We start from the raw sequence: 20,716 nt of genomic DNA, 5'->3' as shown, positions 1-20,716 counted from the left end.
GTGGAGAGGAGAGAGGGAGGGAGAAGATCGATCTCTTCCTACTAGACTATGTCGTATTCATCTTGGAATCTGCAGAACTTAGTACAGAAACAAAAACTAAGAGGTTGCTCATAAATGAATGAATGAATGAATGCCAGCTGCCCCTGTGACTTAGACGTGGGTGGAGACGTCTAGAAATAAAAATAAATTTTTATATTTATTTTTGAATATAAAAAAGGAAAGATAGAAGGAGAGGTGGAGGGAAGGAGAGGAGGAGGAACTGTCTTTATGGAGAAAGAAATTATCTCTACATCCTTGAGGATAGGAACCATGTCATTCTCTTCCGTGTAGCAAAGCTCAGGGCTGATGTGAACAAACTGAATGAGAGAGAGAGAGAGAGAGAGAGAGAGAGAGAGAGAGAGAGAGAGATGGTGCCCACTTTCCCTGGCAGAATCACTCCCATAGGAGGGGACTCAGATCTGAGTCCCAATAGGACCAGCAGCAGGAGGCTGTGCTCCACCAGAGGGAAACCCAAGCTCACACCTCATGCAGGGAAGGGAAACATCCTTTAGGACCACCCAGTCCAAGCCCTTCACTCTACAGAGGGGGCACTGAAACTCAAAGGGGGGGTGAATTGTTGGAAGCATACAGAGAGTTAATGGCTCTGGCCTAGAAGCAGAAACACAAGGTTGTGCCATCTCCACACTTCTCCTCCTCCATCCTCCTCCATCTCCACTTCCTCCTCCATCTCCCCATCCTCCTCCTCCTCCTCCATCTCCTTCTCCTCTGCTTTTTTCTTCTTTTTCCTCTTTCCCCCTCCTTCCTATTCCTCCTTCTTCTTCCTATTCAACCTTCTGCTCTTCCACTCCACCTCCTTCTCCCTCTTCCTCCTCCATCCTCTTTCTTCCTCCTAATCCTCCTTCTGTTCCTCTTCCTCATTCTCTGTCTTCTTCTTTACCCATTTCCATGCCCTGAGTATCCAGTGCTGGACTAAATTCTTTACACATATCACTGTATCCAATCCTCTCCACAATCCCAATAGTAGTGTCTGCTATGATACTTCTCATTTTACGGAGGGAAAAATCAAGGCAGAGAGATCTTGCTCTGATCACATAGCAAGTGAAGAAACCGAGTTCCAAGCCTTCTGACTAAAAAATGCAGACTCTAACCATTCTGCTGAATGAAAGGGCTTCTGCGAACCTGGATTGACTGAGCTAGACCGGAGAGGAGACAGACAGCAATGAAAAGGAAATCTTCAGACCAAATTGGCTTAGAAATCTATTGCACTAACTACATCACTGCCTGACAAAAAGAATCTGTGTGAAGCCAGTGAGAAGAGAAAGAGGGGAAAAAATAACCCAGCTCTATGATAGATTCTGTCCACCTTCATGTCAAAGCCACTTTCTTAATAGAGGTTAATTTATTTCTCTTATCAAATTCTCCTGCTGGCAGACAAGCAGAACAATGTCACAGTAATTGATCTATCTGACCCTTGTTTCTGTCCCATCTGACACCAAGAGGCTCATTGTGCCTAGAAATCGAGAGAGAGAGGGGGGTTTTGTGATGGCTCTGAGCTCCTTGTCCCCAAGATGTCACAAAGGAAAGCTGGGTTACAGGCATGCAGTTACTTTCCAGGGGCCTCATTGTGCAAGCCCCCTCACCCCTTCCAGAGATGGGGATCCCCTCTCCTAGAGACCCATCTTTTTCAAATAATAAAGAAAAATGGAATTTTGACCGGAAACCCAAGATTTAAGCTGATGATAATAGCTAGAATTTCCTGGACACTTACCATGTGCCAAGGAATTGCACTAAGTTCTTTTAATGTTGATTATTTTATTCTTCCCCACAATAACTCTCTGAGGCTGGTGCTTTTATTACCCACCATTGACATTTTAAAACATGGCCACAAATTCCTTGCACTCTTCCCATCAACAGGATGGGGTCTACATCTCCTCCCCTTGAATCTGAGTAGGCTGTGACTGTTTCTATCAGCAGAATGCAACAGAATGGTCACTGCCAACCCCTGGCTAATGCAAGCCAAGACCATCACTGCATGGACTCATATCGCCAGGTTATAAAAGCCCACGTATCTTCCACCCTGTTTGCTGGAACAGCTGCCCTTCAAACCCTGAGCTGCCATGCGAGAAGCCTAACTATGTGAGGCAGCCATATTGGAAGGAAGCCCAAGCCACAAGGCAGGCCCACAGGGAGGGGCTTCTGTGGAGCGTCTACAGAGCCCAGGCTTTGACTCCTCCCAACCTGGCACCAGACCTGTGGGTGAAGGAGCCTCTAGATCGGGGACTGGCAAACTTTTTCAGGTAACAAATCTATTGCGCTTTGTGAGCCATGTGGTCTCTGTTGGAACTACTCAATTCTGCCATTGTAGCATGAAAACAGCCATAAACAACAAGAGTGTGGCTTGTTCCAATCCAACTTTATTCACACACACAGGTGGTAAACTGAATTTGGCCTGTAAGCCTTAGTTTCCAAACCCTGTTCTAGATTATTCCAGCTCCCCACTGTGTGAGTTTTCCCAGTTGAGTCCCTGGACATTATGAAACAGAGACAATCCCCCCTGTGCTGCTTCTTAATAGCTGCCCCACAGACTCCAGGAGCATAATTAAAGGGCTGTTGTTGTATACCACTGTTCGTTTGAGCAGTAGTGCGTAACTGGAATGTACCCATTTTACAGACAAGAAAACTGAGGCTCTGAGAGATTCCATTACTTGCCTAGAGTCTCACAGCTGGTAAATGGAGGAAGCCAAGGCTGGCTGCTAGGTTTGCCTGATTTTAGAGGCCAAGTTCTCAACTGCTGAGATGATGCCGCACAGAATCAGATGGTGAATGACTGAAATCTACTAGTGAAAATGGTGGGTGATAGCAGGAGAGTAAAAGGACATGGGCTGTGGTGGGGAGGCATGGAGAAGGAGGTCAGGGACGGAGAGAGGGACCACATTATGCACTGCCTTACAGGGTGCAGTATTTGATTTGTTTTCTAAATGCACTAGAAAATGACCAGATGCTTTTTAAGCAGAGGTGACACAATTTAAATGATATTCATTAAGAAGCACTCTGATTGCCATGTGGAGAACAGACTGGGGAGGGGGCCATGTCCTCGGCAGCCTCGTGCAGAGAAGTGAGACTGTGCCTCACAGGTGAGAAGTCCCAGTGCTCTTCTGGGTCCTGAACACACTCAGGCTGATCCCCACTTTACCACCTTCAATACCATGCACGGAGGCGTCTGGGGCTTGAGAAACCACCTGCTGGCAAGTACAACTTGTGCCTCCTCCTGTGGGGCTGGAAGCAGCCTGGGTAACTTCGGTGGAGTCCAACCAGCAGACCAAACAAAGGACGTGGAAATCATACTGAACATTTGCAGGTCTCACTGGAAAGAAAGATGCCTAGACAGGCCCACGTCTGAGGATCAGCAGGGAGTCCAGCAAAGTGGCTGTGGCTCCGAGCTCAGGGCCCCGCACACACCCGTCCACCCGTCTCCGGCAGGAGCTCAGAAATAGATCCCTGTCCCCCGGTGGTTTGACTCAACAGATGTGTCAGAAAGCGCAGAACCATCTGCAACGCTAATCCCGCCAGATGGCGAAACATCTCACAGAGCAAAGAGTGCGGGGTCTGGACCACTATGGAACCCGTCTCAAACTCTCCTGCTAATCCCTGCTGACCATCCTCCACACACTCATTCATCCTCATCTCCGTGTGCCGGCTCCCTCAGTCAGACAGGTTCCTGGCGCTCACTCTCCATGGATGGCTGGATGCCCCCCAAGCTTGACTCAACACCAACCACACAGAACTAGCAGTGCCAGGTGCTGGGAGGCGAGGCAGTGCTCCCGGAAGCCCACCGAATCCTCCTCTGGACCCCTCCTCCCTCCTGCAGCGGCAGCCCAGCCGGCCCAATAGAACCCCAGCCTCACCTTGTTGATTTTGTTGGTTTTGGGGAGCGTCTGACTGATGTGCAGGTCCGAATACCGGGGTGGCTTTCGCAGAGGGTTGTTGATGTCACACGGGACCGACTCTGTCCGGACTAGCCTTGCTGGATCCGTAGGGATAAAAGCAGCGATTTGGGAGTTTAAGTATTACTTGGGCTTCCATTCCAGGACAGCAGAGGCCCACCCCCCGGCTGGAAGGGAGTCACTAAAAATGACAGTTGTCATGTCAGGGTAGTGGCATCAGGAGCTCTCCGTGGCCGTTGTTTTCACTGTCAATATGTGACTTGACCATGACAAATTATAATAATAAAACGGAAGCTATCTGTTTGTTTTCAGTTCCGTAATTGTTTCACATTGGTGCTCATTTCAGAGCTGAGCTCCTTTGAAATACAAGAGGTTCCTGATTTCTCAGGGTCTGTGATCAGTGGACAAGCTCTTTATGGCCACCCATCCCTGCCCCGTCCGACCTTCATGTCAGGATCACCTTTCATTACTTGTCGGATTTCTCAGGCTTGAGCAGCCTGTCCCATGTCGAAACACATTTGTCCTAATCAAGGCCACTGGGGTCCCTGGAGGAAAGGCTTGGCTTTCCCAGCGTCCCTCTCTGCATCATTCTGAAGCTACACAGAGATCCGGGCACACGGCTGATGCTAAATCAATACTTACTGCGCCAAACCACATCACCCACGCCCTTTCCCTGTTACCCCTCTGTTATTTGTACTACGTACAGGGACCACGGGGTGGGACAAAAATGAGAAATTCAAATTGGATGCTAGTAAGTGTTACTAATTAGCTTTTATTTTTATTGTGGGGGCGGAAGGGGGGTGTTAGTGGAAAAGTTTAAAGCTTTGGACTGACCCAGGGATTTAATTTCTCTGCTTAGCCTGAGCAGTCATTACCATAGAAACTGCCACTATTTCCAACTTCCTACTAACGATGGGGTGGGGGCAGCAAAAATCTGGTGGACTTCTGGAAAGCTGTTTGCTTCGCATGTACAAAGGGGGTTGCATGACTGTGAAGGTGGGTGGGAGGGAGCCCTTCTTCAGATGCCAGCCCCTGAGAGCGGGTCTCCCTCCAGCAGGCTGGTCTGGTCTCCTCATGGGAGGCGAGCACCAGAGGAACCAGCTACGGATGAGAATTTGGTGGGAGGCAATTTCCCCAACAAAGCTGACCCAGGACAGTTCAAGAACAAGAGAATTCAGGTTTAAAACAGCCTTACTGATGGCTCCTAACTGGGGATGTGGGTGGGGAGGGGCTGGGGGGCAGGAGGGGCAGGGGAACAGAGCACAAAAAGAGAGATCAGACTTTCCCTTCACTTGCAATTTCCAAAGCAGAGATCATCGAAAACCAACGGCCCGCTGGCTTTGGGACATGTCTCAGCACTTTCTGCAGCCGTCTGCTGCCTTCTTTCACTTTCCCTTGGGTTTGTTCCAGCAGATTCCCCTGAGCAGGCACTGACCAGGCGAGAGGACTAGGAGGAGGAACTCAGTGCCCCTTAGCAAGGCTCTACCCCCAGCTGGAGCCTTAGCTTCATCCATTCATGGGGGGTGGCAGGGAGGAGGCCAGCAAGAATTTTTAAACTTTGAGTAAGTTGCTGACGTTTTCAATAAGCACTGGGCACATAAAACGAGCTGGGCTTTTCTTTGAAAGGCGGGAAATGCTGCAGCAGAGGCTCACGGAGCGGCCGGGTGGCTGTTCTCCCTAGAGAGCGCCGGGGCGCTCTCTCCACCGTGCACGGCCCCCTCTGGCCAGCTTCTCTTTCATATGGCACTTGCTTGGCCCTGGAAGGCATCTGAGTTTGTAACTCCTGCTCCAGAGCAGCACTTCTCAACCTCAAAGTGCACAGGACTCAGCTGCAGATCCTGCTGAAATGCGGATTCTGATTCCATGGGTCAGCAAGGGAGGCTCCAAGCTCCCTGCTGATTCTGCATGGCTCGTCCTTGGCAGCGAGTGTTAAACACTTACCTCCTCGGTGGATGATGAGGAGATGGCAGGGCGGGGCTTCTTTGGTGCATTTGTTGTGGCACTTTAACCTGAGAGAAAGACAGAGAAGGGCGGATGGATGATGGATGGATGGATAGATACATGGATAAACAGAGCGATGGGTGCATGCACGGATGCATAGATGGATGGATAATGAATGGATGGATAGATGGTTGGGTGGATGCACAAATGCATGGACAGATGAACAGACAGATGAATGAATGCATGGGTGGATGGGTATATAGAGCAAAAGCAGAGTGGACTTTTTGAACACCTTTTACAAACCAATATGGAGTCACTGTCGGCTGTGATAGTCATGTCAAGCACTATGTCAAGACTGAGGTATGGAGTATAACAGGAACACCCAAAACCACAAGTCTGGACATTTGGGTAAAGGCTTCATCAGGACTCCGATATGAGTGGGATCTCCACCCCTCGGGGGCTATAAGAACTCAGAGCTTTGACCATTCAACATTCAAGCTTGGCTGTAGCACGGGTCACGCTCAGAGCACGGAGGTAATTCCACGCCACAGGCTGTTGGCCGCCACTGCAGTCACCTGGCTTGAGACGACTGTGCACGCTGCCAGTGACCAGGCCTTTCCCCTGGATGCTCACTCTGCTCACTTCTACCATAAGCTCCCCCTCTCTGTGTGTAACCAGCATGGGACTCTATTGGCTTACTGGGGAGTTCTCCCCTAATAAACCTTTCAGGGATGCTCCCTTGCAACAACAGTGTGTGGGTAGATGGCTAGATGGATTGAGGGGTGGTTAGAATAATCGATGAGTGTGTGGATGGATGGGTAGATGGGTCAATGGGTGGATAGATGGGTGGATGGACAGGTAGATGGATCAGTGGGTGGGAGAATGGGTGGGTGGATGGATGGAATGCCCCAGTGGTTCAGAAAGCTCTGAGTACTGTGGATACCAAATTATAAGATGAGATGGGGCAGCTACTGAAAAGACATTATCCTTGGCAGCCAGGAAATTAACTCTGGAGAGAGACTACTGCCATACCACTCTCACAGGTCAGCCCTGGGTGGCCCAAGAGTGGGTAGACACTTCAACATGTCCACTTCATGCTATGAAAGACATTCCCCCCATCAGTCTCTATTTATCTTCGTCATCATCATCTACCATTTGCTTGAAGACTCATTTGACAGCCATGGTACTACACATTTTATAGACACTATGCCACTGGATCTTCAGAACAACCTTATGAAGTAGGTATTACTATCACTCCCATCTTACAGATGGAAAAACAGAGGACCTGACTGGCCCTGGCAGAATACCTGGGTCAGTGGTAGCCTCTGATTTTACTTAAAGGCTCTAGCTGTCGGAGACAGCCACCCAAGGCAGTGATGGGAGGTCTCCTTCCCTGCTGGGAGGGTGGGACATTCAGGTTACACACAGAGAGGGCGGCGCTGATGTGGTAGAAGTGAGCAGAGTGAGCATCCAGGGGAAAGTCCTGGTCACTGGCAGCGTGCACAGTCGTCTCAAGCCAGGTGACTGCAGTGGCAGCCAACAGCCTGTGGCGTGGAAGTCCCTCCGCCTCAGAGGGCAGAGCGAGGCGTGGGAGCACAACCGCGGTTCATGCAGAACGCCCCAAAGAACCGGCTCCGACACTCAGGCTCTTCGCTTCACGTGGAGTCCAGATGTCAGAAGCAGTGCCCACACATCCAGGACTGCTCATCCAGTCCGCAGGACTAGCTAAGTGCCGAAACCACACAGACCCTGGAGGGCGGGTCACAGGGACTGAGGCCAAACTGTTGCACAATGCAGACCCTATGTCCTGCTTACCAAGAATCTTTTTTCCAGCGTATGCATGATTCCACCCAAGTCAGCTCCCCAAGGTTTGCCCTCTGAGGTTCTGATTCAGTAGCTGAATGTGAATTTCCAGCAAGTGTATTCCAGAGTTTAAGAACCACCATGTAAGAGGGGCACAATCTCCTTCCCAGGTGAGAGATGTCTGGGAACTTGACTCTTACAGAATAAACCATCCCTCACCCCGACCCCCAAAAGGGGGAAATGAGGTCAGGATAGTATACAGAATAAATCTGGCTTCAAATCCCTACACCCCTACTTCCTGGCTGTGACAACTTGGGCACGTGGCTGACCGGCTCTGAGCCTCAGTTTCCTTACCTGTGAAGTGGGGACAATCATAGCACCTGCCTCACGCGGCTGCATGAGGACTAATAATATGACACGAATCAGGTGCTTGGACAGATACTTGCAGCAGCAGGTGCTGTCCTTCTTACTGTGGTGGTTATTGTCATTATTGCTAATTGGTACAGCCAGCCCCTAAGACCCTCCGCAGACAACCTTCTCTGGCTGGAAAGGTGGGCTGGCTGAAACGCAGGAAGCCTGAAACAGCACGATGGGGAGCTGGGTGACGAATCTCTCAGTCTCCTCTCTCTTCGGTAGGACAGCTCAGGGGTGTGTCAAGGTGGGGCTGGACCAAGTTGCCCATAACTGCCCTTTGAGGCAGCTGTGCTGGTTGCTTTGCCTTCCCTGTCTCTCCCCGACTCCCCTGCTGGTGTGGGCTGGGACCTTCTCTCCAATAAACCAACCATCTGCCCTGGAGTCCTTGCCTCAAAGTCTGTGGAAACATGGGAGGCCAAGCAAGACACGATGCTTATTACAAGAAGCAGAAATCAGAACACCAGGGAGGTCAGTCCCAGAGCCCTCACACCAGAACCAAGCCCTCTGGCCACACTCCCGTGTGTCTCTTTAGCCCATAGTCCTTGATGGTGAATTTCCTTCTCAGGTGCTCTGTCCCACAAGGAGGGAAAAGGGGGCTGGGGAGCACACAGCTGATGACCAGGGACAAACGTGTACACCAGGCCTGGCCCAGGGGAGCACCGGGATTCAGGAGGGCGGCTCTGGGCCACTGCCAGGCATGGGAACGGCTGTATGTGGTTCCAGACCTAAGCCTGACCTGAGGTTCCACCCTTCCCAGACCAAGGGGACATCCGTCTGCTTCGCTGGGGTCCAGGGTCCTCATGCAAACTGTGACGAGGGTCCCATGAGAAAATGCCCAGGTCAGTACCCACTCAGGCAGCCAATAGGCAGTGTTTCTGCTTTCAGGGCTGAAGCACACCGAGTGCCCACAGGATGCCCACATCCAGCTGGGAAACTTGATTTTAAACTTTCATTGAAAATGATTCCTTTTTTTTTTTTTTTTAACTTTCAAGGCTAATAGGATAAGCTTCAGTTGTCCAGAAAAGTTGCCTACGCGGACATCTCATTCCCCAAAGGAGCGGCAGGCTAAATGAGATGTCCGCTCCGTCTGGAAATTAAACACGTGAATTTATCTGGAGGGCAGCACTGGGTCTTCCTCATCTTGCAGCTCCCTTTCCCACTGCCCCTCGGTGCCTGGTCTGGTGGCTGGCGCATAACACACTGGATCAGCATCAGAGAGATGGAGAGAGACAGGGAAGAACGAGGAAGGATCGACAGATGGAAAACGGGTCCAACGCTACCGACGTGGGAGCACTGACAGTCTCTATCAAAATTTGTTTTTGAAAAATGGTATCTGTTCCTTATACATCGTTTCCCTTGAAGTTGGTGAAATGCAAAAAAATCCCTCTCTGCATTCCCTTCCCGCCCTCTCTCCTCCCCCACCTGGCAGCTTCCTTCCTTGCTTTTCCCTGCAGGGATGATCTGAGCTCTCCTTCCCCTCTGGGCATGAAGAGGGAGGCAAGGGGAGGGAGGAAGGAGAGGCGAGCAAGGGATGGGGCAGGAGAGTGGGTCATTATTCTGAGAGCAAGGGGAACCACGGAAGGATTTTAAGCAGGGAGGTGGAGGCTGGGTAAGCATTTTGGAAAGGCAGTACATTTACCATCAAAGGGCACCAGGGTCCCCTCCCCGCCTCTCCCACCCCCTTTTCCTAGTCCCTGGCTCAGTGCTCCTTCGCACTTCCTGCGGAATCAGGAAACCCAATCAGGACTCCCTTCGCCTGGGGCTTTGTTTCATTGAATCGCCTGACCCAGCAGTTGTCTCAGTCTGGCTCCCCTATGGTGTCTTCTTTGAGCCAAATGCTTCCAGAAACATCTCCGTATGTCCTCAGTGGAGGAAATCAAAACACCCCTTCCCTCACTGCTGACAACGCAGTGGGCTGAACTCTCTGGCCTACAACTCATACAAAGAAACCGCCCATGACAGAATGAGAAAGGTGCTGGGGACTGTGACATATAAATCAGACCACAGGCCCCAGGGCTGAATGAAAAATTCTCAGGAAACCCCAGCACTGTTCTCTCCCTAGGAGGATATGTACTGAAACTGCAGGTTTAATTAGCTGCCGGGGATGCCTCCAACCCTCCTCACCCCCCAGCTTCCCCGAGAGAGGAGCCCGTGGCCACAGGGTCGTCACAGCTCCCAGGACCTGGAGGCGTTTCTCAGAACACGAAGACCCATTTGTCATCTTTCAATTCAAGAAAGGCTGATGGGAGAGAGCGGCAGGAGGAATGAGAAAAAGACAAATAGCTCTGGTCCAGGGTCAGGTCGAGATCAGTCTCACATTCCGTTTTATTTTGTTCAAGGAGGGGCAGAGTGGGGGAGCATTTGTGGCCGCCCTTCTGTGTGGCCAGCCCTTAGCTCATGTGAGTGGTTAGGAGTCCAGGTTCTTGATTCAGAAGTATTGCATGTAAGTGTGAAGAGCAGATCCACCCACCATGAGAATTTGGGTCAGTTATTTAATCCTAAAGGTCTCTGTTTCCTCATCTGTAAAATGGGGATAACAACAGACCTTATCTTCCATGGCTGTTGCAAGGATTAAATGAAATAATGTATGTTTTTAGCAAAATGTCTGGCACTTAATAAATCTTCAATATATAATATTATCATCACCATCACCACCACCACCACTATCACCATCATCATCACGACCATCATCACCGCCACCACGACCACCATCTTCACTACCACCATCACCATCATCACCATCACCATCACCATCACCATCACCACCATCACCACTACCATCATCACTATCATCACCACCACCATCACCATCACCACCACCACCACCGCCACCACGACCACCATCTTCACTACCACCATCACCATCATCACCATCACCACCACCATCACCATCACCACCATCACCACTACCATCATCACTATCATCACCACCACCATCACCATCATCACCACCACCACCGCCACCACGACCACCATCTTCACCACCACCATCACCATCATCACCATCACCACCACCACTACTACCATCATCATCACATTCAACCCCCACCTCAGCCCCCAGTAAAGTTATAATCATCCCTCACACAACTGTAATTAGACCCACATTTTTGCTTATAATAGGTAAAAATGCATATAAGGGACCATTAATTCCCACTCTGATTATGGCAAAAACTGAAGTGTTCTATTAATGGAAAAGTAAGTTCAGGCTTCAAGCTGGTGATCTCTGAAACACACGCTCATAATTATATCCTGCCAATGTCCTGCCTGTTGTACAAGTACCTGAAGCTTCCAGGAAATTCGCAGCAGCTGCAACATCGGTGCTCATCATCGCCCCAGCTTTCCAACAGCTGAGAAAATTAGTGCACCCAATGGCTCTAACCAACCATGGCCTACTTCACACTTCTATCTCATCACAGACAAAACACTGTATTTGAAGAAAGAACACAGGCTAAGGGGGTATACAGGGCACGAAGGGAACCAACAAACACATGAAATCCAAGGGAAAAGGTCCATTAACAGAGCAAAACTGGATAAAGGACTACATGGCTGATTTAAACAAAAATCAGTAAAAGTGACAGCTTGCAGGGAGAGAAATGAGAGCGTGTCCAGCCAGGCTACTGCAGGCAGGAGAAGAGGGGGGCTGTGGAAAAGGCATTAAAACCCCACTGGGACAAATGGAAAATCCAGCGCTGGTTAACTCGGGCTCCAAATGCCACTCCCTACCTTGCTAGGGAGATGCTTATGAAGTGGGCAGTGACCTTGGTGGGAACATGAGATCTTTTCATTAGCATGGACCTGCCTCCAGCCAACCTGGGACATGGGACTTGCAGGGGTCAACCCAGACAAACCAGGATGTTTGATCGCTGTATAACCTGTTGATTATTTTAGAAACAGCACTGTAGCCTGGCCAGTGTTGCTCCCTGGTTGAGTGTCGACGTATAAACCAGGAGGTCACAGTTTGATTCCTGGTCAGCGCACATGCCCGGGTTGCGGGCTTGATCCCCAGTGGGGGCGTGCAGGAGGCAGCTGATCAATGATTCTCTCTCATCATTGATATTTCTCTCTCTCTTTATCTCTCCCTTCCTCTCTGAAATCTATAAAGATATATATGTGTTTAAAAAGCACAAGATCTTTAAAAAAAAGAAAATAAAAAGAAAGAAATAGCACTATAATGCTAGCACTCGGAAATGGAACAATGCATACCACAGTCCCAGGGTCAGGAATGAGTGATTTACTGTATAAGCAGTGCTTGCCCACCAAGGGCAATTTTGCTGCCTTCCTCCCCCACCCCAGGAACATTAGCAATGTCTGGAGACGTTTCTGGTTGTCACAACTGAGGGTAGAGTTGGGGGCCACTGGCATCTAGTGGGTAAAGGCCAGCAATTCTTGGAAACATCCACAAGAGATCCCTAGACAAAGAATTACCTGGCCCCAAATGGCAACGGTGCCCAATTGAGAAACACGGATATAAACCCTTCCATTTGTCTCCTACGGTGGCTGGTTCAGAAAATCCCCAAAGAAAAACAGAGAACGAGAACTATGGAGAAGTAGGAAATAAGCTAGATTTTCCAGACCACTGACCTTGCTTCAACCCACAGAGGTGATAATGGTTCTTGTTGTTTATACTTTACGTTAATAGAAAAATCCATTTCTGCAATGAAGAAAACGCTGAACAACTTATTTAAAGATTCTGATTGAAGGAATTCCCAAGTCATTAATGTGACTTGGTTTCTACCCAGGTTTCTACCAGTACATGTCTTATCACCTTGAATGAATGTATGCATGAGCCTCGTTTTCCATCAGAGAGGTTTAGAAACTTTTCCAGAGTCGCCCAGCTGGGAGGCGGCAGAGCCAGAACCTGAACCCAGCTCTCTCTGGCTGCCGACTCTGGACTCTGGTGCTGTCTTACCGAGTTAGGCTCCCCTAGAGGCAGAGCCTGAGAAGGGTATTCCTACAAGTGAGTCATGGAGGTTTTAGGAGACACTCCCTCCCTCCCACACCCCAGCACATGCAGAAAAAAAAGCACCTTGTTCCAACTCTTGCTTTCTAGAGTGCAGCCACCCAAATGCCACCCTGAGATGCAGATGGGGGAGAGGTCCCAGGCCTAGCTGCGCACAGAGGAAAGAGGCAGATAACATGACCGAGGGCTGGGACGCCATCAGCACCTTCTTGCAAAGGCAAACTCCAGCCAGTGAACCCACAGTTATCAGACAATACTCGAATTGTGCTGACATCCGACCACTTAGAATGGAGCTCCACTCCGCGCTCATGAACCTATTTGATGAAAACGCCGCGATTTAGATAACTGCAAATTGCTTTCTGAGCATAATTTCCTATTAGTTCATTAATCTCTCTATTCAGAACGCCAACAAGACAGCTGATGATAATTCCGGAGGAAGTGGGCGTGACGCAGGAGCAGGAGGGAAGGGGGTGAGCCCCCCCCCCCCGTGTCTCTTGGCTTCCTGGGTGGAGGGGTACCCCAAACTAATGTATTCACTTTTGTTTATTAAGGTCTTATCATGGGCCAAGTACTAGGCTGAGCATGTTACCTTATTATTTCAGATTTAAAAAATTATAAAAATCGCATGAGTAAATGAACAAATGGTTCTGCCCTTTTTTTCTAAGAAGCTGTCCCCGCCCCCTCCCAAGTCTTGATGCCACCTGTCTGAAATTCCCAGTCACTGTCTTTATCGTGCACGTCTGTTTCACTGAAATTCATTTCTCAACAGCTGTCTCCCCTAAACTCCTGGACAGTGGGGTCTGTGTGCTACCTGTCTCTGTCCCTCATCCAACCCTTCTACCTTGCCCATAAGTGTGACCAAAATGTCGCTACCTTTGAAAACAAATACCAATGACCGTCCATCCTCGCTGTTCTTAATGCAAAAGCGGAGGGTTTTATTCACAGAAGAATACATGCAAATTTAACTGGCGAGACTGTGGTGCGGGCTCACTGCTCCAACCTGGAGGCGCGCTCACCCTGCTGCAGTTACGCAGGGACATGTCGGAATTCCCGAGCGTGCCGGCCCCGCAGCAGCGACATGTCTGCTTCCCACTGTGGCAGGTTTTCTAAGGGCTCAGCAAACTGGTGCCCATGGCACAGCGGAGCACGGCGTGGCTTGAATTCTGCCGTGTTCACACCAGGAGTCACTTTTGCACAAGGTGAGTGAGGAGAAAGTTCTGTAATAGAACCTTGTAACTTGGGGGCAAGGGCATGTCACTGACTCCTCCCACCAGTCCTGTGGTGGGTGCTCCTGGTGCGCCCACTTTACAGATAAGGAAACTAAGCTCCCAGACGGCAAGTGTCTTGCTCAGGCTCATACAGGGAGTTGGGCGATGGAGCTGGGACTCAAACTCGGTCCTGGCTGCTTCCAAAGTCTGTGCTTCTAGCAGCCAGCCCTCCCCCAGATCCTCATACTTCCTCCAGCCCCCCTCACCCCAATCCTTGGCAGGCTCCAAGCCTTTGCTCATTACTTCCAGAACAGAGGACAGAAGCACAGGACGCCTCTGAGTTCTGCATCCAGTGCCGAAAATTAAACGGCTCAGGAAGCCTCAGCCTGGCCGACTCCTGGCTGTGTCCCTGTCACCTAATTACCTGCCTTCAAAGCCTCCATGCCGCAGCTGTGAGGCTGTGAAAGCTGCCTTGTCCCCCACAGAACACGGTGTGACTGCGCACAGCGCGGGAGCAGCTGGTGTTCGGGGGAAATCAGACAGCTTTCCGGTTGGACCCCAGGCCTGGCCTTGTGCCTCTTGGGAAAGACCAGGGGCCGCCATCTTCGGGGCTCACCCGAGAGCCTGGGTCTGTGGAGGACCGAGGTGGGCAGGGGCCTCCCAACACAAATGCTTGGTAATTACTGTCCTGTCTGCCTTCCCCGTGTCCATGGAGCTGCAGGCTCCTTAGGGGCTGGAGCTACCTAATCCTTCCCACAGGGGAAGGGAGCCTTCCCTTCATCACTTGGGTGAGACCTGCAGGCTGGCGGGAAGAGGGAGCCCTGGTCCCTGTGCTGGCCCACCTCCAACACTGGCAGGGCTGGGGTGGGGCCTGCAGGGGCCCCAATGAGAGTGTGGGACACACAAGGCTACAGAGGAAGAAGGGTTCCTGCCATCTTTTTTTAAATTTTCTTTTAATTTAAATACACACACACACACACACACACACACACAGTCTTTCTGATTTCAGAGAGGAAGGGAGAGGGAGAGAGATAGAAACATCAATGATGAGAGAGAATCACTGATCGGCTGCCTCCTGCACGCCCCCTACTGGGGATGGAGCCTGCAACCCGGGCATGTGCCCTGACAGGGAATTGAACCATGACCTCCTTATTCATAGGTCCACACTCAACCACTGAGCGATGCCAGTCAGGCAGTCTCCTGCCATCTTTTAATCTAAGTGGCTCCAGGCAGCAGTCAGACATACATTCATCTGTAACTCTTTGCTATAGCTGAACATTATTGACTATTTTACAGTCATTGGACCAGAGTGGGTACTTGATACACGTTTACAGAAGGAGAGAGGGAGGCCAGGCAGAGAGGCATGTGTGACCTGTGACGGAGGACAGGAGTCTGAGCTGCCCCCGCACCTGGCTGTGGCGTTAGTGCTGATTTCTTGAATGCTCATTGCCACAGCAGGCAGGTATGATGATTACTCCTGTCATGTAGATGAGAACACTAGGAACAGAAATGTGAGGTGACTTGCCCAAGATTACATCGCTAGAAAGTAAGAGCCGGAATGTAAGCCCATCTTAGTCTGACTCAAGAGCCCACATTGGCCACCATAGTTTTCCTACAGCCTCCCCACCTTTGGCCAGCCATGACCTGGAACGTATGTGTGGATGTGGGGTGGGGGGAGAACTTGGGACCAACATGATGCCACGAAAAAGTTAGGGGCCAGGGTTTAAGTCCTGACTGCCACTTCCTGGCTGTGTGACTTCAAGCAGGAGATTTATTCTTGCCAAGACTCAGTTTTCACATCTACAAAATGGGGAGAATCATCACCACACACCACGACCCCCCCCCACCCCCCAGCTCAGAGGAGAAACAATAAAGAAGAAAAAGATTTCACAAAGTCTAACTTGGGGATTGGCAAACTACAGCCAAGGGGGCACAGGCCAGCTGGCAGAATATTTATGCAAATAAGGTTCTATGGAAATATATAAATGTGTCATGCTCATTTGGGTATTGTCTCTGGCTGCCTTTGAGCTACATGGCAGAGCCAAATAGTTGAAACAGAGACTATGGCCTAGACGCAAAGCCTAGAATATTTACTATCTGATCAGCTCTGGAAATAGTTTGCCAACCCTTATCTTGGATGCTATGAAGACGCAAGGTGCCCGTGCCTCAGCAGACAGCACTACGTGTTCATTTCTAGCACCGCCCATCAGCTTGGGCTCTCTTTCAGAACTGCTCCCCTTGAGCTCTTCCCAAATATACAGGATCATTTAACATCGATTTCCGAAAAACGGAACAAGCAACTCAACTGAAAGTCAAGAAACCAAACTCCCACCAGCCATTTCAGGGCCCGATGAAGCGCTAGCTGACACCAGGCACTGTGAGAAGACGCTTCCAGGCACAGCTACTTACTTGCAATTTTTACACTTGAGGCCAAAAAGCATCCCTTTCCCACAAACTGTGCACGTCTGAGACATCCAGTACTTGGTGGAAAACCTGTGGAAAAGAGACAGAAAATGGTCAAGGTTAGGGTGATGGCGACTGACCTGTCTCTATCAGGATGCACCCCTTAAAGGTAAGACCTCCAGGCTGGCATCTGATTCCAGTCCTGCTTCTTCCAAGACGTGACTTAATCAACTTGCTTAGACCCCTGGAGCCTCAGTTTCCTCATCTGTAAAGTGGGATAATAACAGTCCCTACCTCATAGGTCATCGGGAGGATTAAACACAGTCATGAAATGTGTCAGGGCTTTCACACAGCTCCTGACAGATAGTGAGCCCTCAATTAATTGGGTTGTGACTGTATTACCTGATCATTCCTAAACAGTCAATCAGTCATTCAACAAATATTGCCTGATGTCCTACTCTGTATGTGCCAGTTCAGTTCTAGGGCAGAGTTATGGAAGGGGCTGGAACTGTCCTTGGAGCCTCCAAAGCAAGACAAGGCCTCCGGAAAGTCCAGCTAAGCCATTCCCCATCACTGCTCGCCATGTCACCTGGGAAGCTTCCAGAGGGGACCACGCCCCAACAAGCTGAGACCACAAACTGTAGGAGAGTCCCCTAAAAAGAAAGCCTTTCAGAACATCAGCTCCTCTCCCTCCCCAACCACCACCACTTGCTGCAACCAAGGCAGCTTGGAGGCCTCTGACATACAGCGACGAACCAGCAGGAATGGAGGTGCATTCCTCCATTTCCAGCCCATGGGCCGGGTACTTTCTTCTCCAAGAGACAGCAGGCGCTGAGCCAGGGAGTGGAACAGAGCCAAGAACATGGCCAATCCAGGGGGAGAACCGAGTCAGGGGTGTTGCTTAGCCAGGGGTGAGGCCAATCCAGGGGGGAGAACTGAGTCAGGGGGTGTTGCTTAGCCAGGGGTGAGGTCAATCCAGGGGGAGAACCAAGTTAGGGGGTGTTCCTTAGCCAGGGGTGAGTTCAATCCAGGGGGAGAACCAAGTTAGGGGGTGTTCCTTAGCCAGGGGTGAGTTCAATCCAGGGGCAAGAACTGAGTCAGGGGTGTTGCTTAGCCAGGGGTGAGGTCAATCCAGGGGGAGAACCAAGTTAGGGGGTGTTCCTTAGCCAGGGGTGAGTTCAATCCAGGGGCAAGAACTGAGTCAGGGGTGTTGCTTAGCCAGGGGTGAGGTCAATCCAGGGGGGAGAACTGGGTCAGGTGGTGTTCCTTAGCCAGGGGTGAGGTCAATCCAGGGGGAGAACCAAGTTAGGGGGTGTTCCTTAGCCAGGGATGAGGTCAATCCAGGGGCAAGAACTGAGTCAGGGGTGTTGCTTAGCCGGGGGTGAGGCCAGTCCAGGGGTGGAGCTGAGCCGGGACAGTGCAGAGGAAAGAAACAAAAAGCAGGCCCCTTTGATGCCTCTCTCTCTGCACCTCGCTACCTGACCATTGATGTGTTTATCACATGTTTCGCACTCCTTCCTCCACCACTTTCTCATTTGAGACTTCACAAGTGTCCTGTCAACATATTTCCTTCAAGAACTGTTGATGAGATGCCTTTCCAGGACAGCGTACTGCCCTCCACACCCATAGCCCTAATCTCTCCCTACTGTCCTGGTCTGTTTGCTGTCTAACCCTCCACTAGACCATGAGATCCTTAAGGACGCGGGTCTACATCTCTCTCAGTGCTGCAGCCAAGGCACAGAAATTCTCTACAAATACGAGTGGAAAGAATCCATGAATGAGTGAACCAGTCCCTCAGCCCATTCATGGAGTCCTTGGTGCAAAGAAACCTCTCAGCAGCATGTTCAAAGAACACAAAGTGCTGAGGTCAGCTGGCTTGTAGATCCATCACTGAATCGTCCAGGGCCTCAGCTTTCCAATCTGTCAAATGGACATGACCACACTTTTGCCATTTACCCCACAGTGTTTGTGAGGAGACTGTGAGGATAATGAGCTAAACTGTGGAAAGTAAAGAACTTCTTATAAGGGATGACTAGTAGTTACAAATCTCCCTCCTGAAAGGGCAGGTGTGTCCCTGGAGAGGTGGCCCCATGTACCCAGCGTGGCTGCAGCTCTGCACTGACTGACACCTCACAAGAAGTGGCCATCCATTCCTGAGTCTTCTGACCCAAAACTAGGATGTAAAGCATTCGTTTTGACAAGGATACCAGTAATTAAGTGGTTATTATATGCCAGGGCCTTTGCTTAGCACTTTAATATAGTATCTCATTTAATCCTCATGACCACCCTGTGGGTAGACAGAATTATCTGATGAGAAAATTGTGCCTCAGAGAGGTTAAATAACTTCCTCAAGGCTGAAAAGCTTTACTACAGTGGTTCTCAACCTTCCTAATGCCGCGACCCTTTAATACAGTTCCTCATGTTGTGGTGACCCCCAACCATAAAATTATTTTCGTTGCTACTTTATAACCGTAATTTTGCTACTGTTATGAATCGTAATGTAAATATCTGATATGCAGGATGTATTTTCATTGTTACACATTGAACATAATTAAAGCATAGTGATTAATCACAAAAACAATATGTAATTATATATGTGTTTTCCGATGGTCTTAGGCGACCCCTGTGAAAGGGTTGTTCGACCCCCAAAGGGGTCGTGACCCACAGGTTGAGAACTGCTGCTATACTATCTGGGATTGGAACACAGGTCACTCAAACTCCAAAGCCCTGGCTTTAACCATTATGTGCTAATTTCACAAGGGCCAGGTTAATAAGACGCAGATATCTCAGTCCCTGGCTGTCACGCTGAGGTTTAGCCTGGCCCATGCGAGAGCAGCAGGGTGACATGGCAGCTGGAGTGACACATCTGCCCAGCCTCTCCCCCCCAACAGGGGTCACAGTGCCCAGCCCTCACCATGCCAGGAGGTAGGAATCCAGCCTACCTGTGCTTGATGGAGTTGCTAAGGTCTCTGCGAGAGATCTGCGGGGACCAGCGCGGTACTGACAGTGTGTCTGCGGGGAGAGAAGAGAGGAGGACAGCCGGTTACATAGAGGCCAGAGCCTGGCGTGGGCCCATTACACAGAGGATTAGAGGCTGGTGTGGGCTCCAGCCAAACCCAGTAAGAGGGAGGCTCATCGCCCTCAGGAAGGACAATGACCACATCACTTGTCAAACCAAAGCGGAGCAGAACGCTGGTTTAGCCTGTTTATCTTAACCCATGCAAGGTCCCCGGGCAGGGCAGCCAGAGAGTGCCCTGAAGGAAGCCAGTGTGCAAACAATAAGATTAAGCATCACTTCCGTTTACAGAGTGCTTAGTGTGTGCTGGGTGTGTGGCCACACGTGCCTCAGTTCAGTACGTCGTGAGACAACCCCAAAAACAGGGATTGTTAGCATCCCCACCTTGACGGTGAGGCAGCTGCGGCCTGGAGAGAGGAAGACAGTTGCTCAAGGTCATACACCTCGGAAGCAGCACAGTCACTGGGAAGCCAGGCTTGAGGGCTCTAGGCATGTGCCCTTGCAGGCAAAGTTCTAAAGCGGTAGATTCCAAATGCCAGTCACGCAAGTACCACCCTCCTAATTTTGGTCACGACCCTGTATAACCCATAGAATTATTTGTTTCCTATTTTAAGTTGACTCTTTTTGTTTGTTTAAATACATTTATCTTAAAATCAAAGTCTATATGGAAAACTAGTATCACTTTCTATATATTGTAGGTAACTATTTAAAATATGTCCAACCATGAACCATCTAAACTCATTCTAGAATAAAGGGATGGACTGGTTGATGAACAGGTGGATGGATGGCTTAGATAGATAGGTCGATGGACTGGTTGGTGGGTGTGTGGATGGATGGATGGGATGGATGGATAGATGGATGGATGGATGGATGGATGGATGGATGGATGGATGGATGGACGGACGGATGAACATGTGGGTAGGTGAATGGTTGAATAGGTGGATGGATGAACAGATGAGTGGATAGACAGATGGGTAGATGGTAAAATGCTAGGTGGGTGAGTGGGTATGTGGATGGGTGGATAGGT

The 20,716-nt window shown here is 50.1% G+C and overlaps 1 protein-coding gene across 1 annotated transcript in view; it reads right to left on the bottom strand.

The window, feature by feature from the left end:
* Positions 1-20,716, bottom strand: part of KSR2 (kinase suppressor of ras 2) — a 271,249-nt gene that overhangs the window by 54,082 nt on the left and 196,451 nt on the right. The window contains exons 6-9 of the mRNA XM_059676311.1: positions 19,616-19,685; positions 16,680-16,763; positions 5,880-5,953; positions 3,906-4,024 (exon numbers count right to left, since the gene is read on the bottom strand). Coding sequence (XP_059532294.1) covers positions 3,906-4,024; positions 5,880-5,953; positions 16,680-16,763; positions 19,616-19,685 — 347 coding nt within the window. The remainder of the gene's footprint in view (positions 1-3,905; positions 4,025-5,879; positions 5,954-16,679; positions 16,764-19,615; positions 19,686-20,716) is intronic.

The sequence above is a fragment of the Myotis daubentonii genome, chromosome 19 (genome assembly GCF_963259705.1).
Source record: "Myotis daubentonii chromosome 19, mMyoDau2.1, whole genome shotgun sequence".
Classification (NCBI taxonomy): Eukaryota; Metazoa; Chordata; class Mammalia; order Chiroptera; family Vespertilionidae; genus Myotis; species Myotis daubentonii.
Note: the sequence above shows the minus strand (reverse complement) of the source record. Positions and strands in the feature narration are given on the sequence as shown.